Genomic DNA, 13673 nt, shown 5'->3' with positions numbered 1-13673 from the left:
TTGAAAATATATACAAAGGCAGTACATAATTCAGTGTTTTTCACTATTTAAGACCTTCATGATAACTGATAAAATATATGAGAGACATAACAAAGTTGTCGTTTTGTGAAAATGACTTTCTTAACCTCAGAGAAAAGTGCTGGTACAATCTGTATGTTCTATGTTACGTAATTACAGCATATACAGTTTATGTACTTTCAGAAAATGTGATCCATTCACCTTTTAATGATGATACCCATCTAGAGATTTACCTCACATGATGTACGTATTTCTCTCTCTCTCTCTCTCTCTCTCTCTCTCTCTCTCTCTCTCTCTCTCTCTCTCTCTCTCTCTCTCTCTCTCTCTCTCTCTCTCATAGTTAGCCCTCACACTAGTACATGATTTTTAATTGATTGAATTTTACCTTCAACCTCTGCAAACATTACATATGTACATACATGTTTTCTTTATTTCATTGAATTGTGTACCTTCGTTATAACAGACTTATGAAGTTTACCTAGTGATGCAAAGAATACTTCTTTTACCCTGATAGAAAAAGAAAATGGCATCCCATGAATTAGGGTTAACGTTACTATACGTAAGAAAATGGATATGTATGTACATAGTAGTTACTGTAACTATTTTATGCCAATCAGTTATTTCTTTTTTAAGGATAATGAATTAAATAAACTTTTAAAACAAATTAAATAACTTTAATTTCATTTAAAAGTTTGCTTAACCCTCTAACACCGAAGCGGTAAAAAAAAAAATTGTCTCCCGTGTGCCGGTGTTTCAGAGTGAGCGCGGAAGCGGAAAAAATATTTTTTTCAAAAAATCACAGCGCGCTTAGTTTTCAAGATTAAGAGTTCATGTTTGGCTCCTTTTTTTGTCATCGGCTGAAATTTAGTATGCAACCATCAGAAATGAAAAAAATTATCATTATCTTAAATAAATAATGCGATATATGATAGCGCAAAAACGAAATTTCATATATAATTGTATTCAAATCGCGCTGTGCACAAAATGGTTAAAGGTAACAAGTTGCTTTTTTTTTCGTTGTAATGAACACTAAATTGCGATCATTTTGGTATATAACACATTGTAAAACGATAAAAGCAACACAGAGAAAATATCACAAAATAAAGCATGAATTCGTAAAGCGCGGACGTAAACAAATATTTTTTTTTAAATTCACCATAAATCTAAATATTGTCCTAGAGACTTCCAATTTCTTTCAAAATGAAGACAAATGATTGAATATTACTATACTGTAAGAGTATTAGCTTACAATTGCAGTTTTCGACCATATCTGACGAGTTAAAGTTGACCGAATGTCAAATTTTTTTATATATATATTTTTTATATGCAATTATTTCAGAAATAAGAAAAGCTACAACCTTCAAATATTTTTTGTTTTATTCTACAAGAAATTGCGCACATTTTCATATATATAAAACTATGAAATGCCTAATATGAAACGGAGCAAATATTCTGAGAATGGTACGTACGCATTTCGGAGATTTGTGGCGGAGAATCCGCGCGCGGAGGGAAGGAAAGATTTTTTTTTAAATTCACCATAAATCTAAATATTTTGCTAGAGACATCAAATTTGTTTCAAGATGAAGATAAATAACTGAATATTACTAGACTGTAAGAGTTTTAGCTTACATTTGCGTTTTTCGACCATTTCGATAGAGTCAAAGTTGACCGAACTTGGTTTTTTTTTCTATTTATCATGATTTATATGCAAATATTTCAAAAATGAGAAAAGCTACAACCTTCAATTATTTTTTGTTGTATTCTACATGAAATTGTGCACATTTTCATATATAAAACTTTATGTAATGGCTAATTTAAAATGGTGCAAACATTACCACAATCGCACGTATGATTTTTTCGGAAGAGTTACCACGCGGACGTAAAGAAAATGTTATTTTTTTCAAAAATTGACCATAAATCGAAATATTGTGCTAGAGACTTCCAATTTGTTGCAAAATGAAGTTAAATGCTTGAATATTACTAGAATAGAAGCGTTTTAGCTTACAATTGCGTTTTTCGACCATTTCGGTAGAGTCAAAGCTGACCGAAGGTTGAAATTTTGGCAATTATTGTTATTTATATGAAAATATCTCAAAACTGATAAAAGCTACAACCATGGGTTGTTTTTAGTTGTATTGTGCATGAAATTGCGCACATTTCCATATATAAAACTTTATATAACGGCTAATTTTAAAATGGTGCAAACATTACCACAATCGCATGTATGATTTATTTCGGAAGAGTTACCGCGCGGACGTAAGGAAAAAGTTTTTTCATAAATTCACCATAAATCAGAATATTGTGCTAGAGACTTCCAATTAGTTGCAAAATTAAGGTAAAAATGATTGAATATTACTAAAATATAAGAGTTTTAGCTTACAATTGCGTTTTTCGACCATTTCGGTAGAGTCAAAAGTTGACCGAAGGTTGAAATTTTGGCAATTATTGTTATTTATATGAAAATATCTCAAAACTAATAAAAGCTACAATCATGAGTATTTTATTGTTGTATTTTACATAAAAATGCGCACATTTTCATATATAATACTTCATGTAACGGCTAATTTACAATGGTACAAAAATTATGTCAAAGTGACGAAATAATTTCCGAGATGTGTCACAGATACTTTTTAGTGCGATAAGAAAGAAATTTGCGCTTGCGCGCCTGCGTAACGATTGTAAACAAAACAACACCTTGATCCGTGAACTCCCAGCATCCCCCAAGGCGCGTAATTCGAAAGTTTTAGGCTGGTAGGCCTATGAGTATTTTTCCGCGAATTTTTAAAAAAACTTTTGTATGTCGACGTAAAATACGTCCAGTCGGCACCCGAGAGACAAAAAATGTTGACGTAAAATACGTCCAGTCGGCGTTTAAGGGTTAATACTTGGGGAGCATAATTAGGGTCATATTTAGTGTTCAAACTCAAAAACAGAGGTTCTCAAGCAGATTATTCCAGGGACTGCATTGGCAGCCACAAGATGTTGCTGGGGGCTGCACTAAGGACAATCAATATTAAATGTGGCAATAAGGTCTCATCCTCCATAATTGGCTTAATATAGGTACCTACAAGAAATGACCAATTACAAGTAATCTAAAAAATAAAAACAAACTGCAGACAATAAATATTATATTCATCTTTTAGGTATGACTTATAAAGAAATTCTTGTGCAGGCAATCAGTTTATTATTCATTATTCAAGTAACAGTCTAGATGTTAATTTTTCAGATAACAGTTTTGACAAAGAGAATTCTTGTACTGTTCTCTCTTCCTGAGCAAGCCTCAAAGCTGCTTCAAGATTCATATCAGTTAGCTTGTTGTGATATTTATTCTTAATGAAGTACAGAATGCTAAATGACCTCTCACAATAAACTGTTGTTGCAAATATTGACAAAAAAAAAAAGGCAATAGTGGCAATCTCTTTAAACGGATCCAAATTATGGAACTTACACCAGAATTTCTCAATCGTTGTGGTCTTTTCATAAAAAATTCCTTTAAGCTTTTCATCATTGCGTAACTCTGACATAGAAAATTTTAGATTCTGCCAGTTAATTGATGAAACACCAGGAAAAGACAATCTCATTTGCATTAATTTGAAATCATTAGCCTTCATTCCTTGAAAAGCAAATGAAACAAAAGACATAGGTTTAAAAAACAATTTTTTTTTTCAAATCTGAATAATAATAATAATACAGTGGTACCTTGACATACGAAAGGCTCAACTTACAAAAAACTCGAGATACGAAAGCAAATACGAAAAATTTTACGGCTCTACATATGAAAATTGCTCAAGTTACGAAAGATGTTGCTGTAAAGTCCCGAGATTCGCCCGGACCACCGAGAACAATTTTAAAACTAGCGCCCCGCCAACTGAGTAAACTCGCCACCATCCTCCCACACTCCCATTGGTTCCTGATGCTAGTCACCCCATAAGATCCTGCTCTCCTATTGGTCAGCATCTACCCCTTGTGCTTTATGTATTCTATTGGTAAAAGGATGCTGTAAATTGAAAAACTTATTCATGCTATACATTTAATAAAAAAAAAAAAAATTAGGTAAAGATAGAATAAAGAATAGAAATGAATGGTTATTGTACTGTTTGGTAGTTTCGGTAGTTGAAGAGAGATCAGGAAAATTTATGGCTTACTGTGTACTAGGGAAAGTGATTGCTTGGCGATCGTTCGGTACTCATAAGTGCTAGATGTAAACAGAAGTTTGGAAACTTTTATTATAGTTAATGGTTACTTGATAATTATTTGAAATGAGTACATACAATACATTAATAAAAAAAATTGTGAATTAGATATCATAAAATCTAAAATAAATCAGACTGCTGTCATCGAAGCCAACAAATACGTACATATTTTTTAGAGTTCTTCTTCTGTTTTAATATTACGTTACGTATGTGTTTCATTATAGCTGTCAGTAACTCGGTATCTCCATTAGGAAAAGATAGAATAAAAAATAGAAATGAATGGTTATTATACTGTTTGGTAGTTTCATTAGTTGAAGAGAGATACTAATGAAAATTTATGGCTTACTGTGTCCTAGGAAAAGTGATTGCTTGGCGTTCGTTCGGTAATGGTAAGAGCTGAATGTAAACAAACGATTGGAGGGTTTTTTTTTTTTGTTTGTTTGTGTATTATAGTTAATGATTAATTAATAATTATTTGAAATGAGTACATACTGATTATTTATACATTTTATCGGCATATTCTAAGCTTTTAGCTTCTTAGGTTTAGATGTCAAAATCATAGACTAGGCTACAGTAGCAACCGCTAACATAGGCTAGGCTTATTGCTAAGGGACATATGCTAAAGTCTAATATATGCAGTAAAAATGGGGTTGAACATTACATGCAGTTGAATATTACTCAAGTATGTACAGTATTTTGCCTTTTTGGAGTCATATTTCTTCCGTCGGATCGGCGTCGTAACCCTAGAACATGTGTTGTAGGCCTGGAAATTTAATTTACGGGGGTGTTTTTGTAGGGCTTGGAACGGATTAGGCATTTTACATGTAAAATGCGGTTCAAGATACAAAAAACTCATGATACGAAGGCCGCCTCGGAACGGATTAATTTCGTATCTCGAGGTACCACTGTAATAATAATAATAATATATATTTTTGGTCTATCGCAGTCCTCTAATTTGACTGGGTGGTATTTATAGTGTGGGGTTCCGGGTTGCATCTTTCCTCCTTAAGAGTCCACAACTTTTCTTAATATGTGCAGTTTCTAGGAGTACACTCTTCTACATGAGTCATGGAGCTACTTCAGCCTCTAGTTTTTTCAGATCACTTTTCATGAATCTTGGGATCACGCCAACTGTTTCTATGATTATGGGTACAATTTACACTGGCATATCTCATATCCTTATTTCTATTTTCAGGTTTTGATATTTATCCATTTTTTCCTTTTCTTTCTCTTCCTCTGATGTCCATTTTATTGCGACATCAATGAGTGATATTTTCTTCTTGATTTTGTCAGTCAACATCACATCTGGTCTATTTGCATGTATCACCCTATTTTTTCTGATACCATAGTCCCAGAGGATCTTTGCCTGATCATTTTCTGTCACTCCTTCAGGTTGCTCGTACCACTTATTACTGCAAGGTAGCTGGTGTTTCTTACACAGGCTTCAGTGGAGGACTTTTGCTACTGAATCCTGCCTCTTTTTGTACTGGTTCTGTGCAGGTGCTGGATATTTGCTTGCTATGGGGTTTATGGTCTCGTTTTTCATATTGCACTTCATGCATATGGGTGAGATGTTATTTCCATCTATCGTTTTTTGAACATATCTGGTTCTTTGGGCTGATCCTTTGCTGCTGTTATCATTCCTTCCGTTTCCATCTTGCGCTCTCCCCTCTGTAGTCATTGCCATGTTTCATCACTGGCCAGCACTTTAGCTTGTCTCATGTATTGACTGTGCATTGGTTTGCTGTGCCATTCCTCTGTTCTGTTTGTCATTCTCCTGTTTCTGTATATTTCTGGGTCTTCATCTACTTTTATCAGTCCTTTTCCCCATGCACTGTTGAGCCACTCATCACTGCTTTTCAGATATTGCCCCAGTGCTCTGTTCTCGATGTTGACGTGGTCCTCTATGCTTAGTAGCCCTCTCCCTCTGTCCTTGTATGTTATGTATAGTCTGTCCATATTTGCTCTTAGTTGTTGTGCTTTGTTTATTGTTATATGTTTCATAGTTTTCTGGTCTATGCTGCAGAGTTCTGCCTTCGTCCATTCCACTACTCCTGCACTGTATCTGATGACAGGTACTGCCCATGTGTTTATGGCTTTTATTATATTTCTGGCATTGAGTTTTGATTTGAGTATCGCCTTAGGTCTTCGTATATATTCTTTCCTGATCGTGTCTTTCATCTCTTGGTGTTTTATATCCTCTCCTTCCATTATTCCCAGGTATTTGTATCCTGTCTCATCTATGTGTTCGATGTTCCCATCTGGTAGCTTTATCCCTTCAGTTCTCGTTACTTTGCCCTTTTGTATGTTGTCCAAGGCACATTTTTGTATTCCAAACTCCATCCTGATGTCCCTAGATACAATCCTTACAGTCTGGATTAGGGTATCTATTTCCTTGATGCTCTTCCAATACAGCTTGATGTCATCCATAAACATCAGATGGTTAATTCTGTTGCCTCTTTTCTTGAGTTGGTAGCCAGCATCCATCTTCTGCAGTACTTTTGTCATGGGATTCATGGCTACTACGAAGGGTAGTGGGGACAATGAGAATCGCCCTGGAAGATCCCTCTCCTGATATTAACTTCTGCTAGTCTTGTTCCAGAGCTTGTAAGTATTGTATTCAGGTGCGTATTGTATTTTTTAGGAAGCTGATTGTGTTTTCCTCTGCCCCATATATTTTCAGGCATTCTATTAGCCATGTGTTTGGTACTATGTCAAAGGCTTTCTTATAGTCAATCCATGCCATATGCTTAGGTTGGTTTTCCTTCTCTTACTGTTCTTCATTACCATTTTGTCTATCAGGAGCTGATCTTTTGTGCCCCTACACTTCCTTCTTCAGCCTTTTTGTTGGTGGGGGATGGTGTTTGTATCCTCTAGGTAGTAGTTGTATAACCTTTCACTGATGATACATGGTAGTAACTTCCACATTATTGGTAGGCAGGTGATAGGCCCTTAGTTACTGGCTATATTTCCCTTGCTCTTGTCTTCCTGTACTTATGATGTTCTCCTTGTGGTCATCCAGTTGGGGTCATGGTGGTTTATGATACAATGCTGGAGTTGTTCTGCTATTTTAAGGCCTTGAAGTTTTTGAGCCAGTACCCATGGACTTCATCGAGACCTGGGGCTTTCCAGTTGGGCATTTTCTTTAGTTGGGGTCTGATTATGTGTGTCGTGATCTCATGAATCTTTTATTCTCCCCGTTTCTTCTGCCTTGAATTTCTGGAGTCATGTTGCATGAGTGTTGTGTGATACTGGATTGCTCCATATGTTTTCCCAGAGTCTCTTACTTGGTTCAGCTTCAGGAATTTTTTGGTGGCTGTCTTCCCCCCTCTTAGTTGGCTGTATAGTCTTTTGGTTGGTTTTAAACAGTTTGTTCTGTTGGTATCCCTTATTCCTGTTCATGTACTGTTGGATCTTATGTGCTTTGGCCTTAAACTACTACTACTACTACTACTACTACTTCTTCTTCTTCTTCTTCTTCTTCTTCTTCTTCTTCTTCTTCTTCTTCTTCTTCTTATTCTTCTTCTTCTTCTTCTTCTTCTTCTTCTTCTTCTTCTTCTTCTAACAAAAGTACAGGTATGTATTTTAGGAGTGTACTATTGTACAGAGCCTACCTAAAATACATGGGTAGTTTAGAACAAGGACATGACCTCCAAAGAAAATGCTATTGTTTGTGCATGTTAGCATTTTTGGGATTAGGTACAAATACATTCAGAATTTTTAAAAGAATTATTTATTCTAAATTAAGTTTTTGGTTTACATGTTTTGTGGTTAGTCCTCACCATCTCCTAGAAATTTATGTAAAAATTCTTGTGCAGTCATTCTCCTAACAAAAATTTTTCTGTGATGATGTAATCTTTTCTCTTTCTCTCTCCCTCTCTTGTATATCAGTACTGTACTGTACATATCCTTTTAATGAAATAAATATAAATTACTGTACCATAAACATAAAAAAAAACAGGAAAATAAAAAATCCAGGAATTTCACGACAGGTGATGGAGCTAGATTGTTGCCATATTTTTTGCTTTGTCTGATTTATTGTATTGCATTTCATGAGAAGATTAGTTGACTATGATTATCACACATATTATAAGAGTACACAAGAGAATATTTTATCACTGTTGATGTTCCAGCTTAAGTGCCAGATACTGTACAGTATACTCTATTATACAAAAACACTTTACAATACAGTAATATAATTTCAAACACATCCTAGAACATAGTAGTATAATTTCAAACACATCTTACTGTACCCTTAAAAGAGAGAGCGTTTATTAAGCACATTCTGTGGCCCACCTATCATTCTTGGGTGGGCCCCAGAATGAGCTTAAGTTTATAATTTGTATTAAAGATTTATTTAATTTGTATCACTGTAAACATGTTATAGATACTGCGCTGTGTTTAGAGAGTGAGAGAGAATCTTATACTAGTTAAGCTCATTCTGGGACCCACTGTCAGTCTGGGATGGGCCCCAGAATGAGCTTAACAAGTTTACGATTTGTATTGGATATATTTGAATTGTACACAGATATTTTGCTGTGTCACATTGAAATTAACATTTGAAAATTAGTACAGTAGATTTACTATATTTGTGGGGGATGGGTACACCCCCACAAATAGCTAAAATCTGTAAATGCTTAAAACCCCTCTAAAAATACTTAGAACTGCCTATTTTTATAGTTAAACAAAAAGCCCTCTAAAAATGCTTATACCTGAGTATTTTAATAGTTTTATCACAAAAACTGCATTTACTCACAAAAATGATACAAAAATACAGTAATTTGTGAATATTTCCTAGTGAAAAATACCACAAATATGATAATTTTCAGCGAATAATGGGCATATATGTTCTACTGACCATAGAAAAATATGTGAATAGGTGTCCACAAATAGCGGGGATTGACTGTAAATCATTTGTTATCGTGAAAATGTATTTAGTCATGAAAAAAAAGAAGATACAGTAATCAGTGAGTGTTCCACTATGAAAAAATGTGTGAATTAGTGAAATTTCCCCTGTGGAAAAGTGAATAATGTGTTCCACAAAAAATCTGCAACAAAGCGAAGCATAGAAATGTTAAACGTAAAAAAGGTGGGGGGGGGGGGGGATTACTGTAGATTTGACTTCTGTAGTGGAAGGGGATGGAGCCCTTGAAAGCTTTGCAGTAGTATACTGTTCTTCAAAACATTGTACAAGGACTATTTTTATCAATTGTAATGAGTTTTAAGCTGATTTGCCCATGTCAGTTATTAAATTATTTCTTCAAATGAAATATAAGAAATTTTTGTAATTACTGAATTATCATTTCAGATTTAAAAAGATATTTTAGCAATTATAGAATTTTACCATGCTCTGTTACGTCAAATGAAGAGGTTACATGTTTAAAATTATTGAATTATCAGTTGCTTTATTTTATCATATGCAAAAGATCATTTAAATTGATTGTACTATTCCTTGCTTTCCCATTTCAAATGAGATTGACATTTTTTAATGTGATAAAATTTTCAATATTTTCCTTATTGATTTGATATTGCAATATTAATCTGCATGCTTCTTGTTATATTACTGATTGTTTTATAATTTTTTTGGAATAGATTTATAAGGTAATGGCATTGCCTATGTAGAATTTCTTGTGCCCATTTGTACATTTAATGAGACTATTCCTAGATGAAAAAAATTAAAGCAAGAAAGCCACGCAGCTTGGATGGGGGTATGTATCGTGTCATGCTGGATGGGATACAAGATAACTGTAGGTGGTAACCCCATAAAATCATAGCATATTCTTGATGTAGCCAGCACATTGCTTAAAGAAGGTAATTTCAATATTTTTCAATTCCAGATAACGTGCCCAAAAGAATGAAGAGTCATTCACAGTGTATGGGAAATATGAAAACTGAAGAGAATTTGATGAAGAGAATAAGCAGAAAAACATTGCAGGTTTCCCTTATGTAATGCCAGGCCTGAAATTAAAAGACAACCCACACCAATATCTTTTAAAAAGGTGAAGCCCACATGTTGGTGTTCCTCAAAAAATAGTAAACTGTTTTCCTGAAGTAATTGTGAATTGAAGTTTTAAGATGGAAATCTAATCACCATATTGACTGCAAACCTTGGTTTTCTGTGTACCTTTATTGCTGATGGTAGATTGAAATGAGCATCAGAAAATTTCAATTTAAAGTAGTAGTTAGGCAAGGGTGTAGTTATAGTTTCCAGCAGATTTGCTAAAGTTCCAGGAATTTAGTAGCTTTGGTCAGTGTATGCATGAGTAACATGATGTAGCCATGATTAAGTATGTTATAACTACCAGCAGCTTGCCTCTGCACTATTGTTAAAAGCTCAATTCATTCTATAATTTTTTTCTATGTTCTGGAACTTGTATACAAAATCTCTGCAATTTTTTAAATGATTACCAATTTTGTTCTTTTTACTCTGGTATTTTTGATTGAGGTTATTTAACAATCTCATCAGCCCCACTTTACAGTAATGTTTTATTGTATTATTGTATTTTATTCTCATTTTAGCTAATGTTATCTAGAACATAAGCATGTACAGGATACTGACCAAGCCAGAAGACGAGATTGACAAAGCGATGAGAACAATGGTAGGAGCAGGGAGAGGTTAGGCTAGGATAAGAGAGTACTGAATGATGATTCCTGTGAAGTGAGTTATAAAAGGCAGTGGTTGTTTTTTTATATGTACTGCCACCAACAGACAGTTTGTTCAGCTGACAATTTGGATGTTGATTGCTGCTGACTGGTCCACAGAAAACAATGAAACTTTGGTGATATTAGTTATTCTGAAGATTGATTGAGGATCCTAGATGAAAAAGTTTGGCAGTGTGCCAAATGCCACTGAATGTCAGTTGGTTATTTGTAGCCAAGAACTGACATTGGCAGGATAACTCTTTATTAAAGGAGCCTAAGATCAAGCCTTTAGTTGATGCCAAAGTTTGTAATCATCACAGAGGGATAGTAAAGTGTTAGTGGCAAATGGATGTGGTGGAAGCAGTGGAGTAATCATTAATGATGGGAGTTAAACCAATTTTTTGGCAAATCAGTGCTAATAGTAGTGGCTGCAGCCTTTAGAGCAGCATGAGGTTAGATCAACAGGATGGCAGAGATTGATCAGGTGGGAGTATTGTAACAATTGACTAACTGAACAAATTAAGTATCAGAAGCTTGCAGTGGGTTGATGATACTTGATGGTCACCTGAGAATGATGCGATAAGAATTAGGTGAAGATTCTGTGTAGGTCTAAAATTTTATATACTTTGTCAGACAATCAAATGATGATTTATTGAGGTATAGTTGGTTATAGGTTCAGTGTGGTAAAGGATGGCTTCTTGTTAGTGCCCTATCAGTAATTGATATATTTGATGATTAATGTTTAAGGGGACCGTCCGCTATGATGTCTATTTTTTTTATTTATTACATAAAATACATAATTTTCATATATGTTTTAGATATGTATAATACCTTCATCATATAAAAATTTCAAAGTCAAATTTGATCAAAAAACTTTTTTAGTTTTTTATTAAGCAAAAAATCATGATTTAAAAAAAAAAATTGGGAAGGAGGTTTTTTCTGCCGCTAATATGACATCAGTTGTATTGAAAATCATACCATAAAAACTTCTTTATATACGGAACAATTGTGTGTGACAGAATTTTTTATTTTTTTTATTTTTTTTATTTTTTTTATGATTTTTTTTTTTTTTTTTTTTTTTGTCTAGACACTCAAAAAATTCTAAAAAATAAAGAAAAAAAGATATCAAAATTCTGTCACACAGAATTATGGGATTTTTATTCCTCTTTCCAATCATATCTTTCTCTCTAAAATTGGATAATAAATAACCGAGTAATGGTTACCGACATGCGCATAAGTATGTTTTTGAGTTATTTTGAGCCTTCCCCACAGATTTGCTATGGTTTAAATTTTTGCTTTTTTTCTTATAAAAGTCAAAACAACATTATTATAATTACTTTATTTGTACTTTTATTGTTGATTTCTACATCAAGGATCGTGGTCCTACCCCTAAATTGGTGTTAATACCCTCAGCGTGACACCAGATAATGATGTTGACGGCGAGACATGAGACAATGAGGGCAGCTGAAAACAATTAATTTTCGTGTTTTTCTTTCAGCACACTCCTGGCCTTCGCTAATTTTGCTAGCCATAGTTGCTGAGTAGCCTTCTTGATCTTAGGTAACTTCGGCATTGCTATAAGTTCACTAAGAAGTTATAAAAACAACGTAAATAGCTAGTAACCAAACGCAAGTGCCTACGTGCATGTAACTGCTTTGACGTCTGTGGCGTAACTGAGTCATTCTCCGAGTCTCGCCTATAAATAACTGCTCTGAGCAGCTCGCTTCTCGCCCAGTGTCACAGTACCTTTCATTGCTACCAGATGTATGAGAATTTCGAAAAAAATCTTAAAAAATCGCTGTATATATGCAAAAATAAACACGCAAAAACGATTCTGTCAAACTCAAGTCATACAGACGACGCAGTTAGGATGATGTCATCATTTAAAAACCGCTATATCTTCATTATTTGTGAAAATAATTGGCTGAAACTTCTGGAAAGCATGCACGGCATGTTTCTGCATAGATACAAGTAATAACTCTATTTTTTATTTTTTCAAGTTGACATGTCATCCGCCATAGCGGACGGTCCCCTTAACCAGACAGGTTGCTATGGTTTGTTAGTGTGGTTCTCTAATGGATTACAGAGATGCTCAATACAGTGAAAGATTTCAGAAAGTGACATTGATCGATCAAGCATTCAATCATTTTTGTTAAAGTGATTGATCAAGCATTCAGTCATTTTTGTTGAAGTGATCGATCAAGCATTCAACCATTTTTGTAGAAGTGATTGAACAAGCATTCAATCATTTTTGTAGAAGTGATTGATCAAGCATTCAATCATTTTTGTAGAAGTGATTGATCAAGCATTCAAGAATTTTTGTAGAAGTGATTGATCAAGCATTCAAGAATTTTTGTTGAAGTGATTGATCAAGCATTCAATCATTTTTGTTAAAGTGATTTATCAAGCATTCAATCATTGTTGTTTAAGTGTCAGCATGATTATAGGGGTAGAAGAGCTTCTTTAAAGCTAGGAAACCTTCTGGTAATATTGTTAGAACAACTTTGAGATATATTTTTTTCTTTAAAAGAAACATTTTTTAATCACTGCTGCACTCGGATACCCTCCAATAGAAATCTAGACATTCTCAAAGTTCTGTCCTGTCTTTTCAAGGTTGAGAGGTCTTTCAGCTACCAGTTCAACTGTAATCTCAGCTGGTTGTAAAAATACTGTACTTGTGGGAGCAGAGTTGGTAGTGTTAAGCTTGTCTTTTGTAGGCTGGGTCTTAAGTCTTATGGTTCCCCTTAGAATCTAAGTATTTGTTTCAAAAAATCCAAAGATGTACATAGTAGACAAGTCACAGGATCTCTTTAAGGGTGC

At 34.3% G+C, this 13673-nt stretch overlaps 1 protein-coding gene across 2 annotated transcripts in view; it reads left to right on the top strand.

The window, feature by feature from the left end:
• The window catches only part of LOC135208429 (uncharacterized), a 316957-nt gene extending 305257 nt beyond the window's left edge, over positions 1–11700 (top strand). For both annotated transcript variants that reach the window (XM_064240585.1, XM_064240584.1), the window contains one exon: positions 10049–11700. In XM_064240585.1, coding sequence (XP_064096655.1) covers positions 10049–10069 — 21 coding nt within the window. In that variant the 3' untranslated portion in view covers positions 10070–11700. The remainder of the gene's footprint in view (positions 1–10048) is intronic.
• Positions 11701–13673: the final 1973 nt, after the last annotated feature.

Source organism: Macrobrachium nipponense, chromosome 35 (genome assembly GCF_015104395.2).
Source record: "Macrobrachium nipponense isolate FS-2020 chromosome 35, ASM1510439v2, whole genome shotgun sequence".
Lineage (NCBI taxonomy): Eukaryota > Metazoa > Arthropoda > Malacostraca > Decapoda > Palaemonidae > Macrobrachium > Macrobrachium nipponense.
The sequence above is the reverse complement of the archived record's forward strand: the minus strand, read 5'-3'. Positions and strand labels throughout refer to the sequence as shown.